We start from the raw sequence: 20,702 nt of genomic DNA on the forward strand, positions 1-20,702 counted from the left end.
TTATTCGGAATTAGCCCCGAGTAACCACTGATTACAATAAAAAGGAATCGTTGTTGTTTCCATTTAAGTCTTAGCTCATCGTTCTATTGTACCTACATTTGAGTACAATTACTCACTGATAAGTATTTTTGATCACTGAAAATCACATCCTAATCACCTCCGTGCACAGGTCAGTGTCGGGAAGTTTGCTGGCTGGAAATAGGAAGAGCTTTTTATAATTTCAGCATAACTTTGTAGACTCTCCACTAGTAATCATCTGTTACTCCACACACGCACAAACTACATTGTCCTGGTGATAAACTAAACGCTGGGAACGTCCCCTGTAACTACACAGGTCTTCTCCCGGAGGTGTCAAAACAAACCGAGCAGCCTCCCTACACACACACTCACCTCCACTGCATTTGGACATAGCCTATGCTCGCTAATTGCCTGCAGTAATTATGGTCACGCCTCCTCCCCGATCCACAATAGGAGACGGTGAGAAGACAGGAGCAGCGCTCCTTTCTCCTCAGTTTCGACTGTGTCTGCAAATTGATTCAGTTTGTATGAATAAACACCCACTCTGCAAGACGTCTTCTTCCATTTGCACATTCACATACTGACTGAGCAAAGGCCCGTTTGACTCCCCACTCGCCCGCCCCCTCTCTCCCCTTTTCCGCTACCGGCATCAGTACAGAATTAGCTTTACAGCCTCTTATTATTATCAGCAACAACATAACAGTGGCAGGGGCGAAAACATGGTGTGCGTCTTAATTTACCATATTCAGAGCACATTTTTAAAAACACGATAGATAGATAGATAGATAGATAGATAGATAGATAGATAGATAGATTGATGACGTTATTGATGACGTTGATGGCGGTTTCCAGCACCTCGAAGTAAGCTACCTCTTTTTCAGATGTCTGCCCTTGATAGAAACCTAAAACGACGCTGGATTCCAAAAGGGAAACGCGCAATTACAACCGGGGCCGTGTATCTAAACATGAGTCAGAAATGATTGGGGTCTTGAGATGCATGGCGGCAAAAAAGGGAAGGTCACGCAGAGTGTACGACTCTAAACAGAATAATTCTGAAACCGACGCTTCTGAATGTGAGCGCGTGGAGGCACATCGAGTCTGGGAACAGGTGGTGACTGAAAGGGGGGTGCATGAGCGGAGCATCCAGGGCTGACTGATATCACACCTTCGCTCACTCCGAGCAGTAAACAGGATGCCCCCCCCCCCCCCCCCCCCCCCCCTCCCCGTGACTGAGCGCTCTGAGTCTGGATGTGGAGGTGGGGGTAGGATGAAGCTGTGGTCGTCTGGCGTGAAAAAGAGAACAAATACACAGCGATTTGCTCTCCGTCACAGAGGAAAGTATCCATGAGTGTATTCATGGGTAAACCTTTATTATGCGTGATTGACAGCCGATACCCACCCTTGACCACCCTCCCTCGCAAACCCAGGCGCGCGCTGCAGGCTCGCTGAGAACTTTTAATAATGTCCTCGTAATGGTGTCACGTAAAAAACATCCACGGCCGTTCCGTGCCAGCAGTGTTTCATATCAGGTTATTGCGCACTCTTCTGAGAAAGCTCCCCGGACAGCGGTGCGGGAATCTTAATAAAAGAGAGAGAGACAGCACCGTGTCTGCTTTTAATTATATCCTGATCATAACCGCACAGAGCTGCCAGCATCCATATCCACGGTTAATCGATTTTTTACTGGGCTGTACTCTTTCGTGGGAAATTAGAGATGATTTAAGACTTTTTAGCCTCTCCTTTCCAGTCCGCTCATCTCCTGCCTTAAAGATTAATGAGGGACAGTGATCAATCCAAGACCATTGTTTTTTATCCAGGAAACAATCTGTAATCAATACCGAATAATGACCATTATACGACCCTATAAATCCTGCGGTGGAGGGGAATCCAAGGATCTGAGGCCAAGATACACTCGTTAAAAAAAGATTTACAATGCGATCGAATCTTTGCGAGTTATCAGCAACAGGTCATAAATACGTCATTATAAACATGCTCAGGTTTATTTTTTCCAAATGTGTCTCTTGATAAAACATACACGAATTATGACCTTATTTAATCATTTGCTTTTATTTCTGAACCTAAAAGTCCGATTTTAGTCAGGAAATATGACGATTTTCCCCTGATAAAAATATAATAAAATAAAATACTGCAGGTGACGACTTATTTAACTCACCGAAGGATTAAACTATTCGATCAGCGTTCCCCCCGCCAGCCTTACAAACCATCAAAATAAAAGTTCCGCTCAGAGCAGAGCGGACACCTTCAAACTTAAATGTGTATTTGCGATCTTTTGGTTGATGGTCGAAAAGAATGACGGTGAGACCCCAGAGAAATGTCGTGCTATATTTTAAAGTACTATGAAACTGAGGTGCCAGACTGATTTTTAAGCGCAGGACACCTCCAATACACAAAACCCGCTGTCAGTATGCTATGGGGGGCTGTACACTGCGGGTTTTTTTATGTAGACGATTTGCCATCCCGTCTGCTTAATTAATCACTTTGCAGCGCAGAAGAAAAGAGTCGCTTATCACCCTATCACGAAGAGCAAATAGCCCATCATCGAGTCCCATTGCTGAGGTGAAAGAGGGTTGGGCAGTTGCGATGGGGGGGAGCCGCGTAAATCCTCACACTCGGGTGGAAGTGGCTCCTAAAGGCCATGTAATGTGACACATGTATAAAAAAATAACACCTTGCCTGCGCCTTTGGCACGGAATGAATGAAACTGACGCTTTTTTAATGTAACGGTTTAATAGAGCTATCAATATTAATGCGTTTTCTAGCCTATGTGTGGACAAAGTAATCCACGGAGGAGTTTGAAATGGTGCGTGGAGGCGAAAACACATCTACCAGCGAAGCCATACAGATTTAGCACATTTTGCGCAACGATTTATTAATTTATTAATAATATTAATATTATTAGTAATATTAATGGCCCTTGCAGTCGATTTGTGGTATAGGAGGAGGTACATAATATACAGCGGAGTGCACAATGTTGATGTGCATCAGTGGGGTGTGTGGATTTGATAGGAAAGAAGAGCAAAATGAGACAGACTACCAGGTGAACTGTGAATACAGAAAGCTTGGTAACATTCTGACAAAGCCTGACCTTTCCTGAACCCTGTGGTATAAACCAAGCAGCACGATTGTAATGTAAACCTGACCAGTTTGTTTTGGGCTCCCCTCTGTAGGGACCACAGTGAGGAACTGGACTGTTAACCGCTACTTGTGTTTGATGGGGATATTTCCCAGGGCTAAATAGTCCCTAATAAAATTCACTTGTTGTTGATGTAGTGAATTTTTTTTAAAGACTTTATGTTAAATAGCCCCCAACACATCCACAAATGAATAAATTTTATTTTAAAATACATGTGATTTTAAGTGGAATCGTTCAAGCAGGCATGGCTTCGAGACAAGCCAAAGGGAAACTGCGCGGGAGGGGGGCACAGAGGTCTGCAGAAGGGCCAGGAGAAATTTGCCATGAGGTATTCCAACTATTTTCATTTGTTTCTGTTAAGTCACTTAGGTCTCAGCGCCAAGCGCACTTGAAAAAATAAGGGAACAGAAAGCAGCGAACACTTACACATTCCTTACTGTATATGAGCTGGAGATTCCCACTTTCTCCCCAGAGCTCGTGGCTCATGTCCGTGGGCGTCAGATGGCTGAAAGCGTGCCGCTCATCGCGGTGAGCAGATTAGACTTTATCTAACGGCACAGCGCTTTAATGTGCGCAAAGGCCAAATGATTAAAGTTGGGGAAACGGACAGATAAATGGATAATCACCGCTAAATAACACCAATACTGATTCAATTACACAAGAACTAAATCAAGAGAGCAGCATGCCACTATCGAAACTGCGCAAACTCCCAAGGGATTGGCACACCAAAAAACAATTATACCTGTCACCTTTTAATATCGAAGCAGCAGCGTATTAAACTTTATTAAAAGCACCCACGGTCCTTTATAACCTCAACATCAAACATGCAACATGAAAAAAAAAAATAGAAGGGGGGTGTTGCAGAGAAGCTATTTTATTTTAACAACAACCAGAAAAAAAATATTTACCAAGCTAATTCAATGACAGGAAAGATATTTATGCCGTCACCTCGTCTCAGATATGTGTGTTGAAACACACTGCTGTAACTGCCCCGTCGTTTCGACAGCGTATTGAGTTGATAGGGGTGTCGATTGCCCTGTCCATCATCCACCCCCTCACCCATCACCCGGCCCACCCTTCATCTTCCCCCTTCCTCCTCCTCCCGGCTGTTTGGAGCTGTCAGGGAAGCAGCCTATAAAATCAAACGAGACAAGGCTGCGAAGAGACCGCTGGTACCGAGGAAAGACGGCGCAAGTACTGCCCTGCTCACGGAAAACTTTTTGTCTGGCCGAAACTCGGATGATTCTCAACAGCGGACATTCACAGCTAACGACAAAGGACGTTTTGTTATAAGGGGGAAACTTTTTATTCCCTCTCATTACTGTAATTCTCGGTTTAAAGAAGCCGGTTTCTCTGAAGTTTTTGAAGGGAGTCCTTTGCGGAGGTTTGTGATGCTGCTTCCCTGCGCACTCCACTTCTTGCTTTGCGCGCTGAGCTGCGCGTGGTGGCTGCACGGAGGAGCGGCCTCACGGCTCAAGTCTCCCTCTCTGCCCATCCAGCCCGAGAGAGAACCGCTGCCCTTCAAAGGAACATCAGGTATGTTGTTTTTGGAAACGCAAGAAAAGCCACGTCAGAAAAGCGGTGTTGCAGCCTTGAGCTGGCAGCTGGAGTATACTCGTTTGTTTTTTTTATACCAGCAATAGCTATAAAAATGGCCGCACGCTTTGAAAGCCTCTGAAGAAGTTGACTACCTAAGCTGCATTTGTTAGCATCAGTTTCAGGCTTCCAAATCAGATAACCCCTGCTGTGTAAACAGTTTGTGACCCAGGGGGCACCACTGAGCAGCAGCTAATTAACAATTTAAAAGTTTTGTTTGTTTTAAAACTTTTGTTATTAATTATTTATTTTTTATGTGAAGACTATATTTAAAAAAATGTGCATAATTTGGTATAAAAGTACTTACTGTTAAAATGTCTATTTTTACCTGAGTTGTTTCATGGGTGTGGGGTTATGACCCCAGTTCACCCCTCTAGCTGTGCACGCGACAGCAGCGCCGATAGCGGAGCTAGCTAACATTTAAGACCGTTAAATCTCGACATTTAAAAGTTAGTTTTTTCCGCTGCAGCAGTACACAGTCGTTTTTTTTCTAGTTTCCTCTCGGTTCCAGGTTGCTTCATGTGTAAACCAGCGGCAAACATGTGAGTCATAACCGCAGTCGATGTCTTTTGATTCATGTGTGAAAGCCCCTTCGTACAAAAGCTCGCCGCGGTTTTTATAAGGTAACTACTCTGGAGCTCAGAGCAGCGAGAACTCCACGTTAACCACCCCGTTATAACGTGTAATTTCATGTTGGAAACTCTAATCAATCGACTTTCCATTACAAGCGCTGGCTCCTCAGAGCCTCCTCCTCTATTTGAGCACAGCGCGGAGTGGCGAGGCTCTCCGCTTGGCTCTCCCTTTAACTCGACTGGACTGTTTAAAGTGTGCAGTAACTTTAATGAAAGAATAATGCGAACCAGCTTGGTAGCCGTGAGCGGGGGAGAGCCATCAGCTCGAGTGAAGCTGGCCAGGGTAACATCAAGTTTGTGTGTGCACACACCACATACAGTCACCCTAACCAAAAATAATTATAATACTCCTGCGGTAACTCGGCGTGACAAACACTTAATTATGAGTGCAGCCTAGTAATAACAACACTGAAAGCTATTTTTATCCCCTGTAACATCAATATACAGCCCCGTCCCTACATATTAGGACATGGATGTGTATTTTATAGCCGTGGCTCTGCTCCAGCACACTGGGTTTAAAGTGAAAGGCTCACATGTTCTGCAAGAGTGTTGGAGTTCCTTCGCATCCACTTTGGGCAAAATATGGGAAGAGTTGCAGCCCATTGTTCACTTTCATTTCAAAGTAGACTGAACCCATCATGTACTGTAAAAATCATTTTCACTAGAAGTTCAGTATACTGTATAATCTTTATAATAAGCCCACTGAATTAATTAAGATGTGTGTGTGTGTTTCTGGGGAATCTGGGTTTCTCTGATAAAAGTTTGAGTGGAACTTCTCTCTGGATCGTTTAGGTCAGACAGGATGCAAAGCTCGAGTTCCAAAATTTGAGGCATCCAGGGAGTTTTGGTAGCTTCCAGCAAGTCTGGGCAGTGAGCTCATGTGTGGGATTTATTTGTTAAGTATGCAAATGGCACTCGTGGTCTGGTATCTGTGGTTTGTCATAAAAATGAGCTTTCTTTTTTCTTTTTCTTGCTATTAAAGTGGAGTATTATCCTTATTTTTTAAGTTGTGTGTTTTTTTATTTTTAAATGTTTTAATTTTTTTTATTATAACTTACTAGAATAGCTTTGCATAATATTCCGTTCAAAATAATCCTTATTTGCCTTATACTTGGCCTTGAAAACGTTGCCCATGTTTAATATGAGGTTCTCTAAAAACTCTAAATATCAGAAAGTCCAGCTTATCTTTTAAAATGTTTTTTTTTTTTAATTTGTTGTTGTTGTTGTGTTCCCTAATTAATTTTGGCATATCTCAAAAAGAAAAACATTTTTTTAAGCATATTGTTTTGCTTTTCTAATCAAGTTCTTTATTTTGGAAAGAGCCAAAGAAATGAGGTTGTAATCGCCTAATGTTTGCTGTGTGTAATCAACACCGTTTGTGTTGCAGGATGCTCATTTGGAGGTCGCTCTTATCCCTTGGAGGAGAAGTGGCACCCAGACCTGGGGGAGCCCTTTGGCATCATGCACTGTGTCCAGTGCCACTGTGAACCTGTAAGTTTTGGCTTAGTGTGATCTCACTCCACATGTTGTGTTTGACTTTTTTTCCCTGCAGTAAGCTGTAACTCCAGATGAGCTGACTAATGTGTGTGTGTTTGTTTGTATTTTTCTCTGGCAGCAAAAGAGTCGCCGTGGTAAGGTGTCGGGAAAGGTAAACTGCAAAAACACAAAACAGGACTGTCCGACCCTGGACTGCGACAATCCCGTCCAGCTGGCGGGGCACTGCTGCAAAACCTGTCTTCAAGGTAATCATCCTCTCAGCTCAAATGCTGCTCTCAGCTTTTGTAGATGTCACGCCATTCTAGTAGTCCTAAACACACGAAAAACAGGCAGCTGAATAAACAAGCATGAACATTCTTAATTCAGTAAACAAACTGTATGTGGAGAGAGCAGTTGTTTCCCCCCTTTTGTCACAAGAGCAATTTTTTCAACTTCTATTTCTTTCTTTTTCTTCTTCCTCTCTATAACTTTTCCTTGGTTGTTGTTGTTTTTCTTCCCTCCTTGGGTAAGCTTGTTCGCCGTCAGAACAGCTGCTGAATACAATGAGCGAGTCAATTGATTTTCCATTCAGCCGCATCAAATGGACATTTTCTCTAACCAGTCTCAGCTGAAAGCACCACCCACCTATTTAGCCTCATTCTCACATAGTCACTTACCTTGTCTGCACACTGCTGCGCACACAGTCTCACCCTATTAGGGAGTCAGAGCTGCTTTACACATGGTCACACACGCACGCACACACACACAAAGGGTGGGCCTTCATGCTGCAGTGTTATTCTCCATGGGTGTTTTTCTCCATGGCATGTGTGGTAATGGAATGGAAAGTAAAGGTAAAACACTGTGGAGACACTGTGTGTTTATATATGTGTGTGCGTGTCTGTTGTGGTCAAGCTTTAAGGAAAAGGTTGAGTGTGTTTGTCTTAGCTTTGGCAACCTTGCACCTGGTATATTTATGTAAGTGTTGGAAAATGGTGAGTGTATAAGTGTGTGTGTGTGAGCACCTGAGGACCAACTGGGGAGAAGTGAGAGTGATGCTGCCCAGAAGGGCTTCAGCGTGCCCAGTAGAGCAGTGGAATTATGAGATTGGAGATGAGTTTTAGGTGGTGTGTGTGTGTGTGTGTGTGTGTGTGTGTGTGTGTGTGTGTGTGTGTGTGTGCGTGAATCACACAGCAGACAGTCCAGTTGAGTTCCTCAGGGAAAAAAAGCCTTGGTGAAATAGCGTTTGAGTGAGTAAGAGGCAGTGTGTGGTTTGCTTTCTCAAGAACATATCAGAGAGGCTGTATTTGGCTGAATGAGCAGGGCTTCATGTGTCACTTTTTGTCTGTGTGTGTGTGTGTGCAAAGCAGCGAAGGCCACACATAGCATCAGGAGAGTTTGTGTGAAACAGCAGGTCATTGTTAGGATCGCATGCTAGTGTCGCTTCCAATTCTCCTTAAACTCCTCAGCTGCAAGAGACAACCTCGTGCTGAGAAACAAGAAATAAGTGGCGTCTGACGTATTTGTTTCCTCCCATCTCTGCTCATTCTTCTGGAATTAATTTCTACCTGCCATGATCAGCCTAGATATGTCACTGTCCGATCCCTTTTATCCACTTGCTTCGCACTCCATCCGTTCTTAAAACACAGCAGCCAGTGTTTTATTGTCATGTGTGAACCAGACTTTGGCACAATGTGTTTTCAAATGTTTGTCTTTATGCTGTTTATCTTGCCAGGTACTGACACTGTTTCAAAGGCAGATGCTGAAAGAAATCTCAGTACCATAAAAGTAGTTAATAGCAGTTGGGTTTTTTTCCCAGAGTTTGATGACTTGGCTTCACTTATGCAAGAACTTGTGGCTCAAATAAGAGCTCTTTTACTCTGGCGTGCTGTGTGCTGTTCATATGACTTATCATCCTGAAGCATTTCACAAGTCAAAATAAACACCTTAAGTTAATGTTTCTTATTCGTATTTAGTTAAGTTACACCACATGTTTATTTACATCATTTTCTTACTTTTGTATTTACTGCAGTGGGATAAGTCACACACTGTCCGATTTTGACACGTTGACTTTACTTAAAAAATATGCAGACTCATTGCCTCCAAAAGAATATACCAATTATAGTATATCAAGTTAAAAAAAACTCCATTTAACTTTTTTTTTTAAACTTTTGCACGCTTATTATACACAGGATTTATATTATGTGTTAAGAGACAAACATCTTATTTTTCTTCCCATGCATGTGTCCTATTCATGTGTTATTGGCTAACCCTTTAGAGTGTTCTTAGCCACACAAACAGTGGAAACCACATTACACATCCACAAGAAGACTAAACATAACCTAACTGAACTTATTCCCGTGAGAAAAAGTACAAATGAAATAAATGCAGGCAAAGAGTACAGATAACTTCATTCTACCTTCATTCTTCATTTAAACTTTTTTCAAATTTACATGTTTATATTATCATTGAAATTACACAAGGTCATTGCTTACATTTACAGTGTATAGCCAGTGTACATTTCAATACAGTAGTTTGGGAAAATCTCTATTTGCTTATACACTATTTGATAGTAATTTACAGGTTTTTTCTTTTATAGGTGGTAAAAAACAGATTGACTCTGTGCTGAACACCTTTGAATATTTCCGCCGAAAGAGCAAAGAGCGAGAGGAGGAACTCCAGAAGTCATACAATGATAGATCCTACCTGAGCTCTGAGGACGTGGGGCCTGGGGAGAGCCGCACAGGTACGTGTGGAGCACCTGCTCACAAATAGACAGAATTGTCCTGAACACACACGACACAGAGCCTGAATAAAACACTACAGCTCATGAAACATTCTGTTGTGGTGCAGACTTTGTAGCAGTGCTGACAGGACTGAAGGACTCGTGGCTGCCCAGCTCCAGTGGAGTTGCCAGAGTTCGCTTTACTCTGACCAGAAGCAGCCTGACCTTTTCCATCACGTACCAGAGGTGAGACTCTTTGCTTCTCTTCAGATGTCGTTCTGTTTTTTTTTTTAAAGATCAGGTATGCTAATACCAGTGCCTGTTGCTAACTATTCCAACTCCTTTCCAGCTTATTCCAAACAAACCTCCTGTGTTAATATATTTTTATTTTTTGGAAAAACAAACTTTGTTTTTTGAGTAGCAGTCAGTATAATAGAATATAAAACTGGAATTGGCGAAAAAAAGATATTTATTTTCAATAAATTAACAGTTTGTCAACTTTTCTGCCTGCATTTCGCTTACATTTCCCTCTGGCTTTCCAGAATGGGCCATCCCACTAAGATTGTCTTCCTGGACTCAGATGGGACCCCTGCTTTCGAGTACAGAGTCCCCAAGGGAGACTCCGACATGGTAAGAATAGAAAATCATCTCCTCACATCCTGTTACATGTGCGTGAGTGCTCCTGGACAGAAAGGCAAACTAAGCACCGGTGTAATGAGCACTCACCCTGCCACTTCTTCACTCATAACTCACTCTGCAATAACAGACAATAAACACACTCGCTGACAGCCAAATACACATGCGGTGACACTTCTTCTCTGTTCCATTGCCCATTTTTAAACATGACAGAATCGGCCTGATTGCGGTTAGCATCAACACGTGGCCGTTCAGGTTTTTAAGTTTAATAGCAGGCTAGCATTATCCAGATAAATCAGTAAACTGATATGTTGATGTAACAGTAGTAACTGTGCATGCATGTCCACATGCTCCTCGAGGTCTGACTCTTCTCACTAAGCATCATTTCAAAACACACACATCTCCACATTCCATTTCAGACCTGAACTGCCTGCTCAGTGAGGCAGGAGCCCCCTAAATGCAGGTCCCAGAAATTGGGCCTGTTATTATTTTTAGATAAATGGCAGCGTCAAGCGCCAGAGGACCTTAGAGAAAACACTCTGGCATGAGAAAAGGAAGGGGGTTTTGCTTAAACAAAACTTTTGGGAAAGAGAGGATTTTTCACATGTTACATCACTGCTTAGCAGGGGGACAGAGAACATCGCTAATTAAAATGGAGATTACCCCTGAACTCTTGAGTTATGAGGCACAGGCACAACGCCACATTTCTTCCCTCTGCTCTCAGGGAGAGGTTTTATGTTGAAGCTTTGCAGCCCAGGATTGAGAGTACAATGGTTGGATGTATTCAACAGATGTGCCTGTGGTGTCTGATATGTGTATTTGCCACATGCATGCTATCCTGAAGAAGTATAAAATGATTTCCATCTTTTAAGCACCTACCTGCTTCTGTGTGTGTAGATCTGTGGAGTATGGAAGAACGTGGCTGAGCCTCTACTGCGACAGCTGCAGTCTGAGCAGATGCACATCAGCATGTCCACGTCCACAGGCCAACGAGACGAAGTGGAGGGAAGGATCATCAAACACAGAGCACTGTTTGCTGGTGTGTATCCATGTGGGATGCTGTAGCTCTCCAATGGCTCATTTTTTTTTGAGACATGTGTACGCCTTTGTCTTTGTGTCACAGTACACAAGAAGCTCAATATTTACAAAGCAGCGGAGCCGTGTATATTTTCATGTAATCTTAAAAGGCTTCGCTTGGATTAATGTAGCTAAAATGTGCCGGCTTTGTTTACAAGTCCCGTAAGAGAATGCAGATCTAATGTGCACATGTGTTACATACAGAGACATTCAGTTCAATACTGACGTCAGAGGAAGAGAATTCAGCCATGGGAGGCATTGCTATGTTGACGCTGAGTGACACTGAGAACAACCTCCATTTCATCCTCATCCTGCAGGGCCTCATCCAACACAGAGATAGAGGTGAGAGGGAGGAGGAAGTTCACTTGAAATCTTTCTATAAATGTAGATGCATTAATATGAAAGTCAAGGAATGTAAAAGAGTGACACTGAGACAACTCTGTCTCTTCTCAGACCCCATTTTGGTGCCCGTCCGAGTCCAGCTGTTGTACCGGCAGCACATCCTGAGAGAGATCCGAGCCAACATCACGTCTCATGTAAGTACCCAGGGGCAATAAGCTTGATGTAGCCACCATTTCACACCTCGCAACACTCCTGTTTAAGACTCACTTCTTCTTCATGTGTCTTCTGGGAAATTATTTAAAAATGTTATTTTTAAATAATGCATCCATCCGTAAGTGACAGGTAGTTACTGTGCATATTGAGGGGACATTTTTAGTTTAATGTCACAGTTTCACAAAATATTTGGGTATGATGCTGAAAATTAAATGAAAAAGAACTGAATAAAACGGCAGATTTTGAAAAATGTTGACAGGTATGATATTTTGTACCCAAAAAGAGCCATAGATGTTGTTCAATCCATCACCAAGTAAAATAAGTGGGCACTTTGGGTAAAGTAAAATAGATGCATTTATATCTGAGACAGACTAAAAGTTAAAAGGTGACTGGGGGAGGAGCAGTGTTGTTTTCACTAAAAAACTTAGGACACAGAACATCCCACGCCTCCTTCTCTCAGAGATGGATGTGGTTTTGTCACCACATCCTAGTTATGTTGCCACTGCCGCTGCTCTGATCACAGAAAAGACACGACAAAAAAAAAAAAATGGATGGAGAGGAAACTAGAGGGGAGAAAGTTAGCAAGTAGTTTTGCATGAGACAGATGTGAGACGTCTGGGAGACGAAAAGAGGGGAGGGTAGGAGGGAGGTAAAGAGGATGCACTGCGTACACACTCCTCACACATGTCAGTGGTTAGTGGTCTGCGGGGCTGAGATGGATGGAGGGAGGAGGAGGAGTGATGAAAGGCGGGCCTGTTTTTAATTCTCCCAGGAATTGCGTGAAGGGCCGATGCGCCTCTCTTTCTCTGAGAGACTGTCCATGAAAAATACACGCAAAACTATGAATTACACCTCATACACTATTTCTAGCTGGGCAATGATGATGAAGATAATTGGCTTTATTTGTACAACACATTTCCTCCTCTCTCATAATTGTGTCCATTCATCCCCCCCCTGCCATTCCCACTCTGTTTTAGCCCCTCGCTGTGCGGATTTATGGTACATGTGTATTTATATTGAACTGCGGCCCCACAGGTCATAAAAGTAACATTTCTCCAACACTCGTGTGCATCTGTCCTATTAATCCAACATTTTTCAACGTCTTCTTGGAGACCGGTCAGCCTGCATTAAATCTAATTTCTCTCAGTATGAGACTTTTCAAGGCAATTCAAGCCATATTTTTTGCCTCAAGTTTTAAGTGTGCATGTATGAGTGGGGGCAATTTTAAAGCTGTGTTCTTTCTGTAAGAAAGCCATTTGTGCGTTAATGCGTTCTGACTTTGTGATTCCTTTCTGACTGCCCTATTTATTTGATCTCAAGCCAATTTCACTGTCTTTCGGCTTTTGTTTTTGCTCTCTGTGCTGCAGATCACATTTTAATTGTCCCAAAAACTTTTTTTTATTTTAGCTGGAAACTGGTTTAAACTGGTTGAGGTTTTGTTACTCTGGTAACATGCCAGTGTTGTACCAACATCCTGTCGACAACATCCAAAATGGCATAATGTGACATTTTTATTGCTAGCATTTGAAAAGGCATTTGTTTTAAGAGGAAAATGGTTTTGTATTTATCCACATTTAACTTTTCGTACTTTTCAATGTGTGCAGGATCCGGACTTTGCAGAGGTGCTGACAGATCTGAACAGTCGTGAGCTGTTCTGGTTATCTCGCGGTCAGCTGGAGATCGCTGTGGCCGCCGAGGGTCAGGATCCCAGGCAAATCTCAGGTTTCATCACAGGCAGAAAATCTTGTGACAGTAAGTATTTACTGCAATCGGCCCATCCTCGCCTACATGTCACCAGCAGTGTTAAGGCACCAGACAATGAGGCTGCTGAGAACATGTTTGTTGGTTTGCCGCTCGTCTATCTGTGGATTGTTTTTGTCATTCACCTCTATAAATACTTTTTTTCTGTCTGGGTTCTTTCAAGTCTTATCGCTGGGGGAAAACCATGTTTACAGACCTTCTGTTTGACTTGGTGGCCCACCAAGACTGTTTGCATGTGTGTGTGTGTGTGTGGCTGGAGGAATGTTGTGGACAGCTTAATCGTCTGAAACAGTTAAAGCATGCACACAGTGCATACTTTCAGTGCAATGCATATTTGGACATTTCGCATTAGCGTGAAACATTTATTGTAATACACAGACACATATGTATGAAGATGCTGGTTTGTAACATATTTACACACACATAGTCACTCACACAGTTGCACTGCCAAGGTCACAGTCTGCAGGACGTGGGTTTCCCTGCCAGTGTTCCAGTCCTGTGATTAACAGCTTGATATTATGTCTGAAGAATTCAAACCCAATCCCCCCCTCCTTCCCACTTTTTCCCACTCTCATTCCCACTCTCTCTCCCTTCATTTCTCTATCCCATCATCTGCTGTCGTCTTTGGCATCTTTCCTTCTCTCTGGCTTCTTTCTGTCTGTGTCATTTTCAGACGTTTTTCTCCTCTCTTACTTATTCCCTTCTGTCCTCTCAGCCCACTCTTTTAAGCCTTCTGCATTCAGCTAAGGTTACCTCATTTTGAAGCTTAAATCTTGGGTGGGTTATTGTATGCACGTGTGTGTGTGCACGTGTGCTAACATATATGTATTTGGCCTGAGTGCCACTCAAGCAGACACGCCTCCTGACTAGTTGTCCAATTTAATCTGCCCTCTCAGTGACTCTTTTTCAGTAAATGGATAAAATCATGGGTATGTGGCTGTAATATTTTTTATTCTCAGAAAACTTGAATGTGACAGAAATCATTACATCATCTCGCTGTACATTAAAGAGAGGGGCGTCAACGTGGCTGATTTTAGATAAGTAGTGTGAGCAGGAATGTGCTCTGAAGTGGATTTTTGATATGAATCTGTCTTTCTCTGGCTCAGCTATTCAGAGTGTGATGTCCAGCAGTGATGCATTGATCCCGGGGAAGACGGGAGGTGTGGGATCTGCTATCTTCAACCTCCATGATAATGGAACGCTGCAGTACCAGGTATGAGTCTGCTCACTTTTGCAGGGTTGTTGTTGTTCACAAATGTGTCTTGCAATACATATTTTGACTGGATTTGACTCAAATTTTATTTGAGTGTTGCAAGAGGTCCAGCTGCATTTCTGTCAAGTTACTTTAGTCAAAATAGGATTATTATTTCCATGTGGTTTAGTGTGACTCTGTTCTGGGGCCTCCCCACCCTGTATGTTTCCATGTATACATGGAAAGCATAAACACAGAGAGATCAGCAGTAACCCCCACCCTTAGAATAAAACAGGCAACTCTGACAGTGATTAGACTTCAACCTTTCTCTCTCATCTTCTTCAGGTTCAGGTCACAGGGCTCACCAGCGATGTCGTCAGCCTCACCATCGAGTTGAAGCCACGTAGGAGAAACAAGCGCTCCATCCTGTGTGATTTAACGCCAGAGTTCAGCAAGGCCACGGGGCAGGCGATAGGCAGCTGGAGCCGCCTGGAGGCCCGACACATCCACATGCTGCTGCAGAATGAGCTCTTCATCAATGTCGCAACAGCACAGAGCCAGGAGGGGGAGCTGCGGGGGCAGATCAAGGCACTCCCTTATAGTGGCCTAGAGGCACCTAGACATGGTATACATTGATTAAGGTTGTGAAATTAATGTAAAAAACCATGCCAACATGCATGCAAATATTCTGAACTGCTTCCTTCTTCTTCCTCCAGAGTTGCCCACCCCTCTAGCTGGCCACTTTGTGTCCCCACCAGTAAGAACAGGTGCTTCTGGCCATGCCTGGGTGTCAGTGGACAAATACTGCCACCTGCATTATGAGATACTTGTTGCAGGCCTCAGCCCAACTGACGACCTGACGGTGAACGCCCGCCTCCACGGACTGGCTGAGATCGGAGAGCTAGATGATAGCACCCACATGAGGCTGCTCACTGGCTTCTATGGCTCAAAGGTACATCAGTGTACACAATAAATGTGTCCTTATGCTCATCAGTGTATTTGGAGTAAAGAAGGCCACTCAATGTTTTTGTCTTTTGGTCTCCTCAAGGCTCAGGGAGTGTTAAAGGACATCAGTGTTGAATTACTGAAACATCTGGACCAGGGAACAGCCTTCATCCAGGTCAGCACCAAGCTCAACCCGAGAGGAGAAATACGAGGACGGGTATGTACAACTTTGGTGTGCTCAATTTGTGTTTGTTTGTTTTTTTTTAAACAGGCACTTCAATCTCAGGTCATATATAAAAGATGAACCACTATGATTTTCACATTTAGAAGTGTAATTTTGGATGTGTGCAAACGGGAGTTTCTTTTAGCAATCTAAAGAAGCCTTGTGTTTGCGAGGTTGCATGATTGCCCGCTTAGTGCCTGCTAGCCTACACAAAACAACACACTTTCACAGCCATAGCCCACAGCTGCTTGCAAAGCTAGCTGCAGCATTGCAGGTGTAGTTGTTGAACAATATGTTGTTTAACAGTTGAACTAAGAAGAGTGATCTCTCTCACACACGTGGAACAGAAGTATCCAGCTGTTTTAATAGGAAACAGGTCCAACACATAAACAGCCATCTGCTCAGGACCACAAAAATGCTCCATTTAAGAACAATTAACTAGATGACTTGACACCGGTTTTTAATCAGCTGTGTCCAACAGATCACTCTTACGCCCTAACTTTGCTTTCTCCTGTTTTCTTTTTTTTCATCTTTCTTGTTATTTCTCCCCCCCCCCCCCCTTCTTCTTTTTCTTTCATGGCCTCCATGTCCATCTGTCGCTTCCTTTCTTTTCCTCACACATTCTCTCTCACCAGGTCCACGTGCCAAACAACTGCGAGTTTGGGACCAGGAGCGAGGCAGAGGAGGAGGAGGAGGAGTTGGAAGACTTTCTGTCAAAGGACCCCGAGGAGCTAAAAAAAGACCCCCATACCTGCTTCTTTGAGAACCAGCACTACCCTCATGGTTCCAGCTGGACGCCCAACTATGACAAGTGCTTCTCCTGCATCTGCCAGGTTAGCGCCAGAAACACATTTTTTTTTTTTTGATGTTTAAATGAATCCTTTTAATAAATGGTCATGTAGAATTCATGTCCATGTCAAATCTTTGTGGGCTTTTTTCTGTAGAAGCGAACAGTGATCTGTGATCCAGTCATCTGCCCGTCGTTGACCTGCTCCAGAACCATTAAACCGGAGGGCAAATGCTGCCCCATCTGTGATGGTGAGTTAGCCCGTTTTTAGTTCAGCATCAGGTTTCATACTGCTTTTTGTGGATCTATTTTATTCCCACAGCGATCATAAAGCTTCAAACTAATTCCTCCATTTCCTTTTTCCTGTACAGAGAGGAAGGAGCTCGAGGACGTGAAAGTTCCAGAGAGGGTTGATGAACATCCTGAAGGTAGGGACCGCTTCTCCTGTCTATAACTCAGCTCTTCTTTCTTTCTCATTCTTTAAAAGGGACCTTTTTTTTGCTCGTTTCCATCTCCTATAATTATTTCTTAATCTTTACTTCAGTACTTCTGCGTGAGTTGAAAGAATACTGGGCCTTGACGAAGCTCCTCAGATTATTTGCTGAGTGAAAGTCATTTTAGCTCCGTTCCTCCTCTTTTTTTCAGTCAGCTTTTTTTCTGATTGGCTGCCCCTCATAAAACAGATTAGAGCAACAGGTGGGTGGGGATTCTGCAGTTTTCGCCAGAGCTATGTGCCAGAGATGATCACATTAAGATCATATTGAGGATATCTGCTCTTACTAAACCAAAAGTCAGACCAAAATGATCATTTAAAGGCTCTGGGTTGTACATACACGAGTGTATAAGTTTAACTACCATAACAGCATATGTAAAAAATAAAACGTGTAACAGGTCTTCTTTCATTTTTATTTTGCCTTTATTTCTGCATGTCTCGGTGCTGCATTTTTTTCCTTCAGGGATTTTCTTACTGACTGTCCTCAGTAACCCTTTCTCTCTGTCAGGTTGTTACTTCGAAGGAGACCAGAAGATGCATGCCCCTGGGACCACATGGCACCCCTTTGTTCCTCCTTTTGGCTACATTAAATGTGCCGTGTGCAGTTGCAAGGTAAATACATATCAATAAATCTCCTCACATCTGGCTGGCTTTACTCTCTGGCTCTTAATGGGTCGTTTGTTTTGTATTAGAGTCCAAAGAAAGTGAAGCCTTAATACATTTCTCATCAGTTCTTTCTTGGGATATGTCCAAACTATTTATGTGGAAAAAGCAATAAGTCAGCTGCTGAAGTTAAAAATTGCTGCTGACCTCCTGCTGTTGGCTGTGTTTTATCCATAGGGATCTACAGGAGAGGTTCACTGTGAGAAGGTGACATGTCCAATGCTGACCTGCAGTCACCCAGTGAGACGTCACCCCACCGACTGCTGCAAGGTGTGCCCCCAGGAGGAGAGGACCACTGCAGCCCTGGAGCACAGTGACATGATGCAAGCAGACAGCCCCAGATACTGCAAATTTGGCAAGAACTACTACCACAACAGCGACAGCTGGCATCCCTGGGTGCCACTCTTCGGGGAGATGAAGTGCATCAACTGCTGGTGTGATGTAAGTAAATATGACACAAGAGGAAATTCTCTTACTTTACCAAAATGTTACTTTTATATTATATGTTTTTTCTGATGCTTAATGGATGATAGATGATATTTTCATTATATAACTAAGGAAATGAATCATAGTTTCCAGAGAGTTCAGACTAAATGTATTCACGATAACTGAATACAAGATCTGATAAGGAACTGAAGCCAGTAATGTGAATGTGCTGTGTGTGTGTGTGTGTGTGTGTGTATGTTGAGTCATCCCCCAGTTTTGCTGTTCAGTATTTAAAGTGCCTCTCAGCTCGCTGTATTGGTTAATCTGTTTGGTCAACTCTCACTATATTTCCAGCTGCAGTAGGCAACAGCTGGTTTCAGTTAAGATCTCTAATAGAAACTTTGTAACCTACGTACTCATTCTAGCTTATGAAGTTAGCTAACTCTGTTAGCTAGAGTGGGTAGTGAAAATAGTGCTTAGTAGCTGAAAAGCCAGATAATCTGAAAAAATCATCAAAAAGGAGACCCAATTAATGCATTTATTCAGTGTTGAGTTTACAGCTAGAAAATACAGCAGGTATATCTAATATTATCAGAGGAAACAAACAACCTTTACTGCCACATGTTGCTATTTTCACAAATCCTTCCTTTTTCTCCACAGCATGGTGTGACCAAGTGTCAGAGGAAACAATGTCCACTACTGACTTGCACCGACATCACCCGCACAGAGGGCTCCTGCTGTCCCAAATGTCTCGGTAAGCACACTCTCTTGACCTTTTGAGAGGTCGCTTTATATGTAATAAAAAATCTGCGATGAGTGTAAATAGCTTTTAATTACATGTAAATATCTGCACTGAAAGAATTTGCTTCTCGCCGGGTTAAAAACGTTGTACTTAGAAGCTGTTTCTGCACAGTGTTAGTGTAAAAGCACAACTTCCTGTTTCGTGGGTGCTCAGCACATTTTGCTTTTGTCTATAGGTGACAAAGAAGAAGATGGCATGGTGATGAAGGCTTCAGACAAAAGACAAACCTGGAGACACCACTGATCCCTGAGCCTCCCTTATTCGTCCAAGACGGACAAAAAGCCAGAGCTGCTCTCTGAGGTCTTCCTTCCTCCCTCCCTCCCCTCCCCTGACACCCACCCTGTATCAGCTTCAGGATTGTAACGAGGCAAAGTGGACACAGCAGGCCTGTAAAATGGAAATAAAAGACTCAATAAGTGAACTGCGGAGAAGACCCACCAGCATTTACTTATATGCTGCCTTCATTTTCGTGCCTTGATCATGTGTTGGATTTTTAATTGTAATTTTTTTTTGGGAAGCAGTTCAACAAAAAATGGACAAATGGTGTAAACAGATACCGCTGTTCAGTGTTCAGAAATCCAGCTGGACTTTTAAATGTTGGTAATATTGAGAGAGCTAGTTGTATTTGACTGACAGAGCTTCTTTGTGAAGCACAGCTTAAATCAGTGTGAATGTGTGCGCGTGCAAGTGTTTCCTTTTTTTTTTTTTTTTTTTACCTGTAAAGCATATAAATAATAAGCAATACAAGATGTACAAGACAGTGAAGTTGGCAGGGTTTGAAAATTGCCTGCCACAGTCTGCTGCTTTCATTGTTGTGGTTCCACCCGGTGTCGCTCACAGACGGATCAGTGCCGCTCGACAGCAAGAGGTCTGAAACACCTCCAGTCGATCTCAGCGCTTCTGTGCTCTGGTTCTTCTTCTTCCTGTTTTGAATTTCAGTCAGATCTCATGATGCCCGTTGTCTTTGTTGTTTATGAATATGAAGCTTGTTTACATTTTGTATTTATTGAACAGTGTGAAAAAAAATAAAAAAAGATGTTTGTTGGTAGAAGCGGGCTGATAATCCCTCTGTCGTTGGTTTTTCATCATTTATACGTCGTCACTTGTCATTTAAGGTCGGCAGGATTTTTATGCTGCTTTCCTCTCTGAGTTTCCCGGCACGTTCCTCTCCCACAGTGTTGGAGCTGTGGAGTGGGAGTGACAGACATGAGTGATTTGACTTCATCCTTAGATTTTGCTTTCTCTTTCTCCTCTGACCTCCCATTTCTGTCATTTAATTTCCTGTTTCTCATATTCCCTTTTATCTTTTTCCTTTTGCTCCATCAGTTCTTTCTTTTTTCCTTCCCCTGGTTGTTTTCCACATCACTCACCACATGTGCTGTGTAATGTTTTGTCCCATACGTACCTCACAATGAAAAGACACAGGCAGAGCGCAGACAGACCGGAACATAAATATATTTTCACAGATGTACACATGTACGAAACTCCTGAATCAGGAGTGCAGACACTGCCAAAGGGCATACAGAATTCTTTCCATTACACAC

General features: G+C 43.0%; 1 protein-coding gene across 2 annotated transcripts; it reads left to right on the forward strand.

Moving 5' to 3' along the window:
- Nucleotides 1-4,333: 4,333 nt before the first annotated feature.
- chrd (chordin) lies at nucleotides 4,334-20,198 on the forward strand. Of its 2 annotated transcripts, none has more exons than XM_006801176.3 (21): nucleotides 4,334-4,708; nucleotides 6,788-6,891; nucleotides 7,016-7,142; nucleotides 9,473-9,619; nucleotides 9,727-9,844; nucleotides 10,141-10,228; nucleotides 11,132-11,273; nucleotides 11,516-11,653; nucleotides 11,765-11,847; nucleotides 13,471-13,618; nucleotides 14,734-14,840; nucleotides 15,165-15,444; nucleotides 15,536-15,771; nucleotides 15,868-15,981; nucleotides 16,623-16,820; nucleotides 16,932-17,025; nucleotides 17,146-17,202; nucleotides 17,776-17,879; nucleotides 18,108-18,371; nucleotides 19,017-19,110; nucleotides 19,334-20,198. In XM_006801176.3, exons 1-21 carry the CDS (start codon nucleotides 4,564-4,566, stop codon nucleotides 19,399-19,401), a joined length of 2,856 nt encoding a protein of 951 aa, XP_006801239.3. In that variant the 5' UTR covers nucleotides 4,334-4,563; the 3' UTR covers nucleotides 19,402-20,198. The 2 variants fall into 2 exon arrangements, with proteins under 2 accessions (XP_006801239.3, XP_006801238.2); XM_006801175.2 differs by lacking the exon at nucleotides 4,334-4,708 and adding an exon at nucleotides 5,166-5,310.
- The last annotated feature ends 504 nt before the right edge of the window (nucleotides 20,199-20,702 follow it).

This window comes from Neolamprologus brichardi, chromosome 14 (assembly GCF_056152115.1).
Source record: "Neolamprologus brichardi isolate AB-2024 chromosome 14, ASM5615211v1, whole genome shotgun sequence".
NCBI classification, from domain to species: Eukaryota; Metazoa; Chordata; class Actinopteri; order Cichliformes; family Cichlidae; genus Neolamprologus; species Neolamprologus brichardi.

Coding starts and splice junctions, on each gene's coding strand:
- chrd (XM_006801176.3), top strand. CDS start 4,564: ATGCTGCTTCCCTGCGCACTCCACTTCTTGCTTTGCGCGCTGAGCTGC. Junction 11,654..11,764: donor CATCCAACACAGAGATAGAG/GTGAGAGGGAGG, acceptor GTCTCTTCTCAG/ACCCCATTTTGGTGCCCGTC. Junction 15,982..16,622: donor GAGGAGAAATACGAGGACGG/GTATGTACAACT, acceptor CTCTCTCACCAG/GTCCACGTGCCAAACAACTG.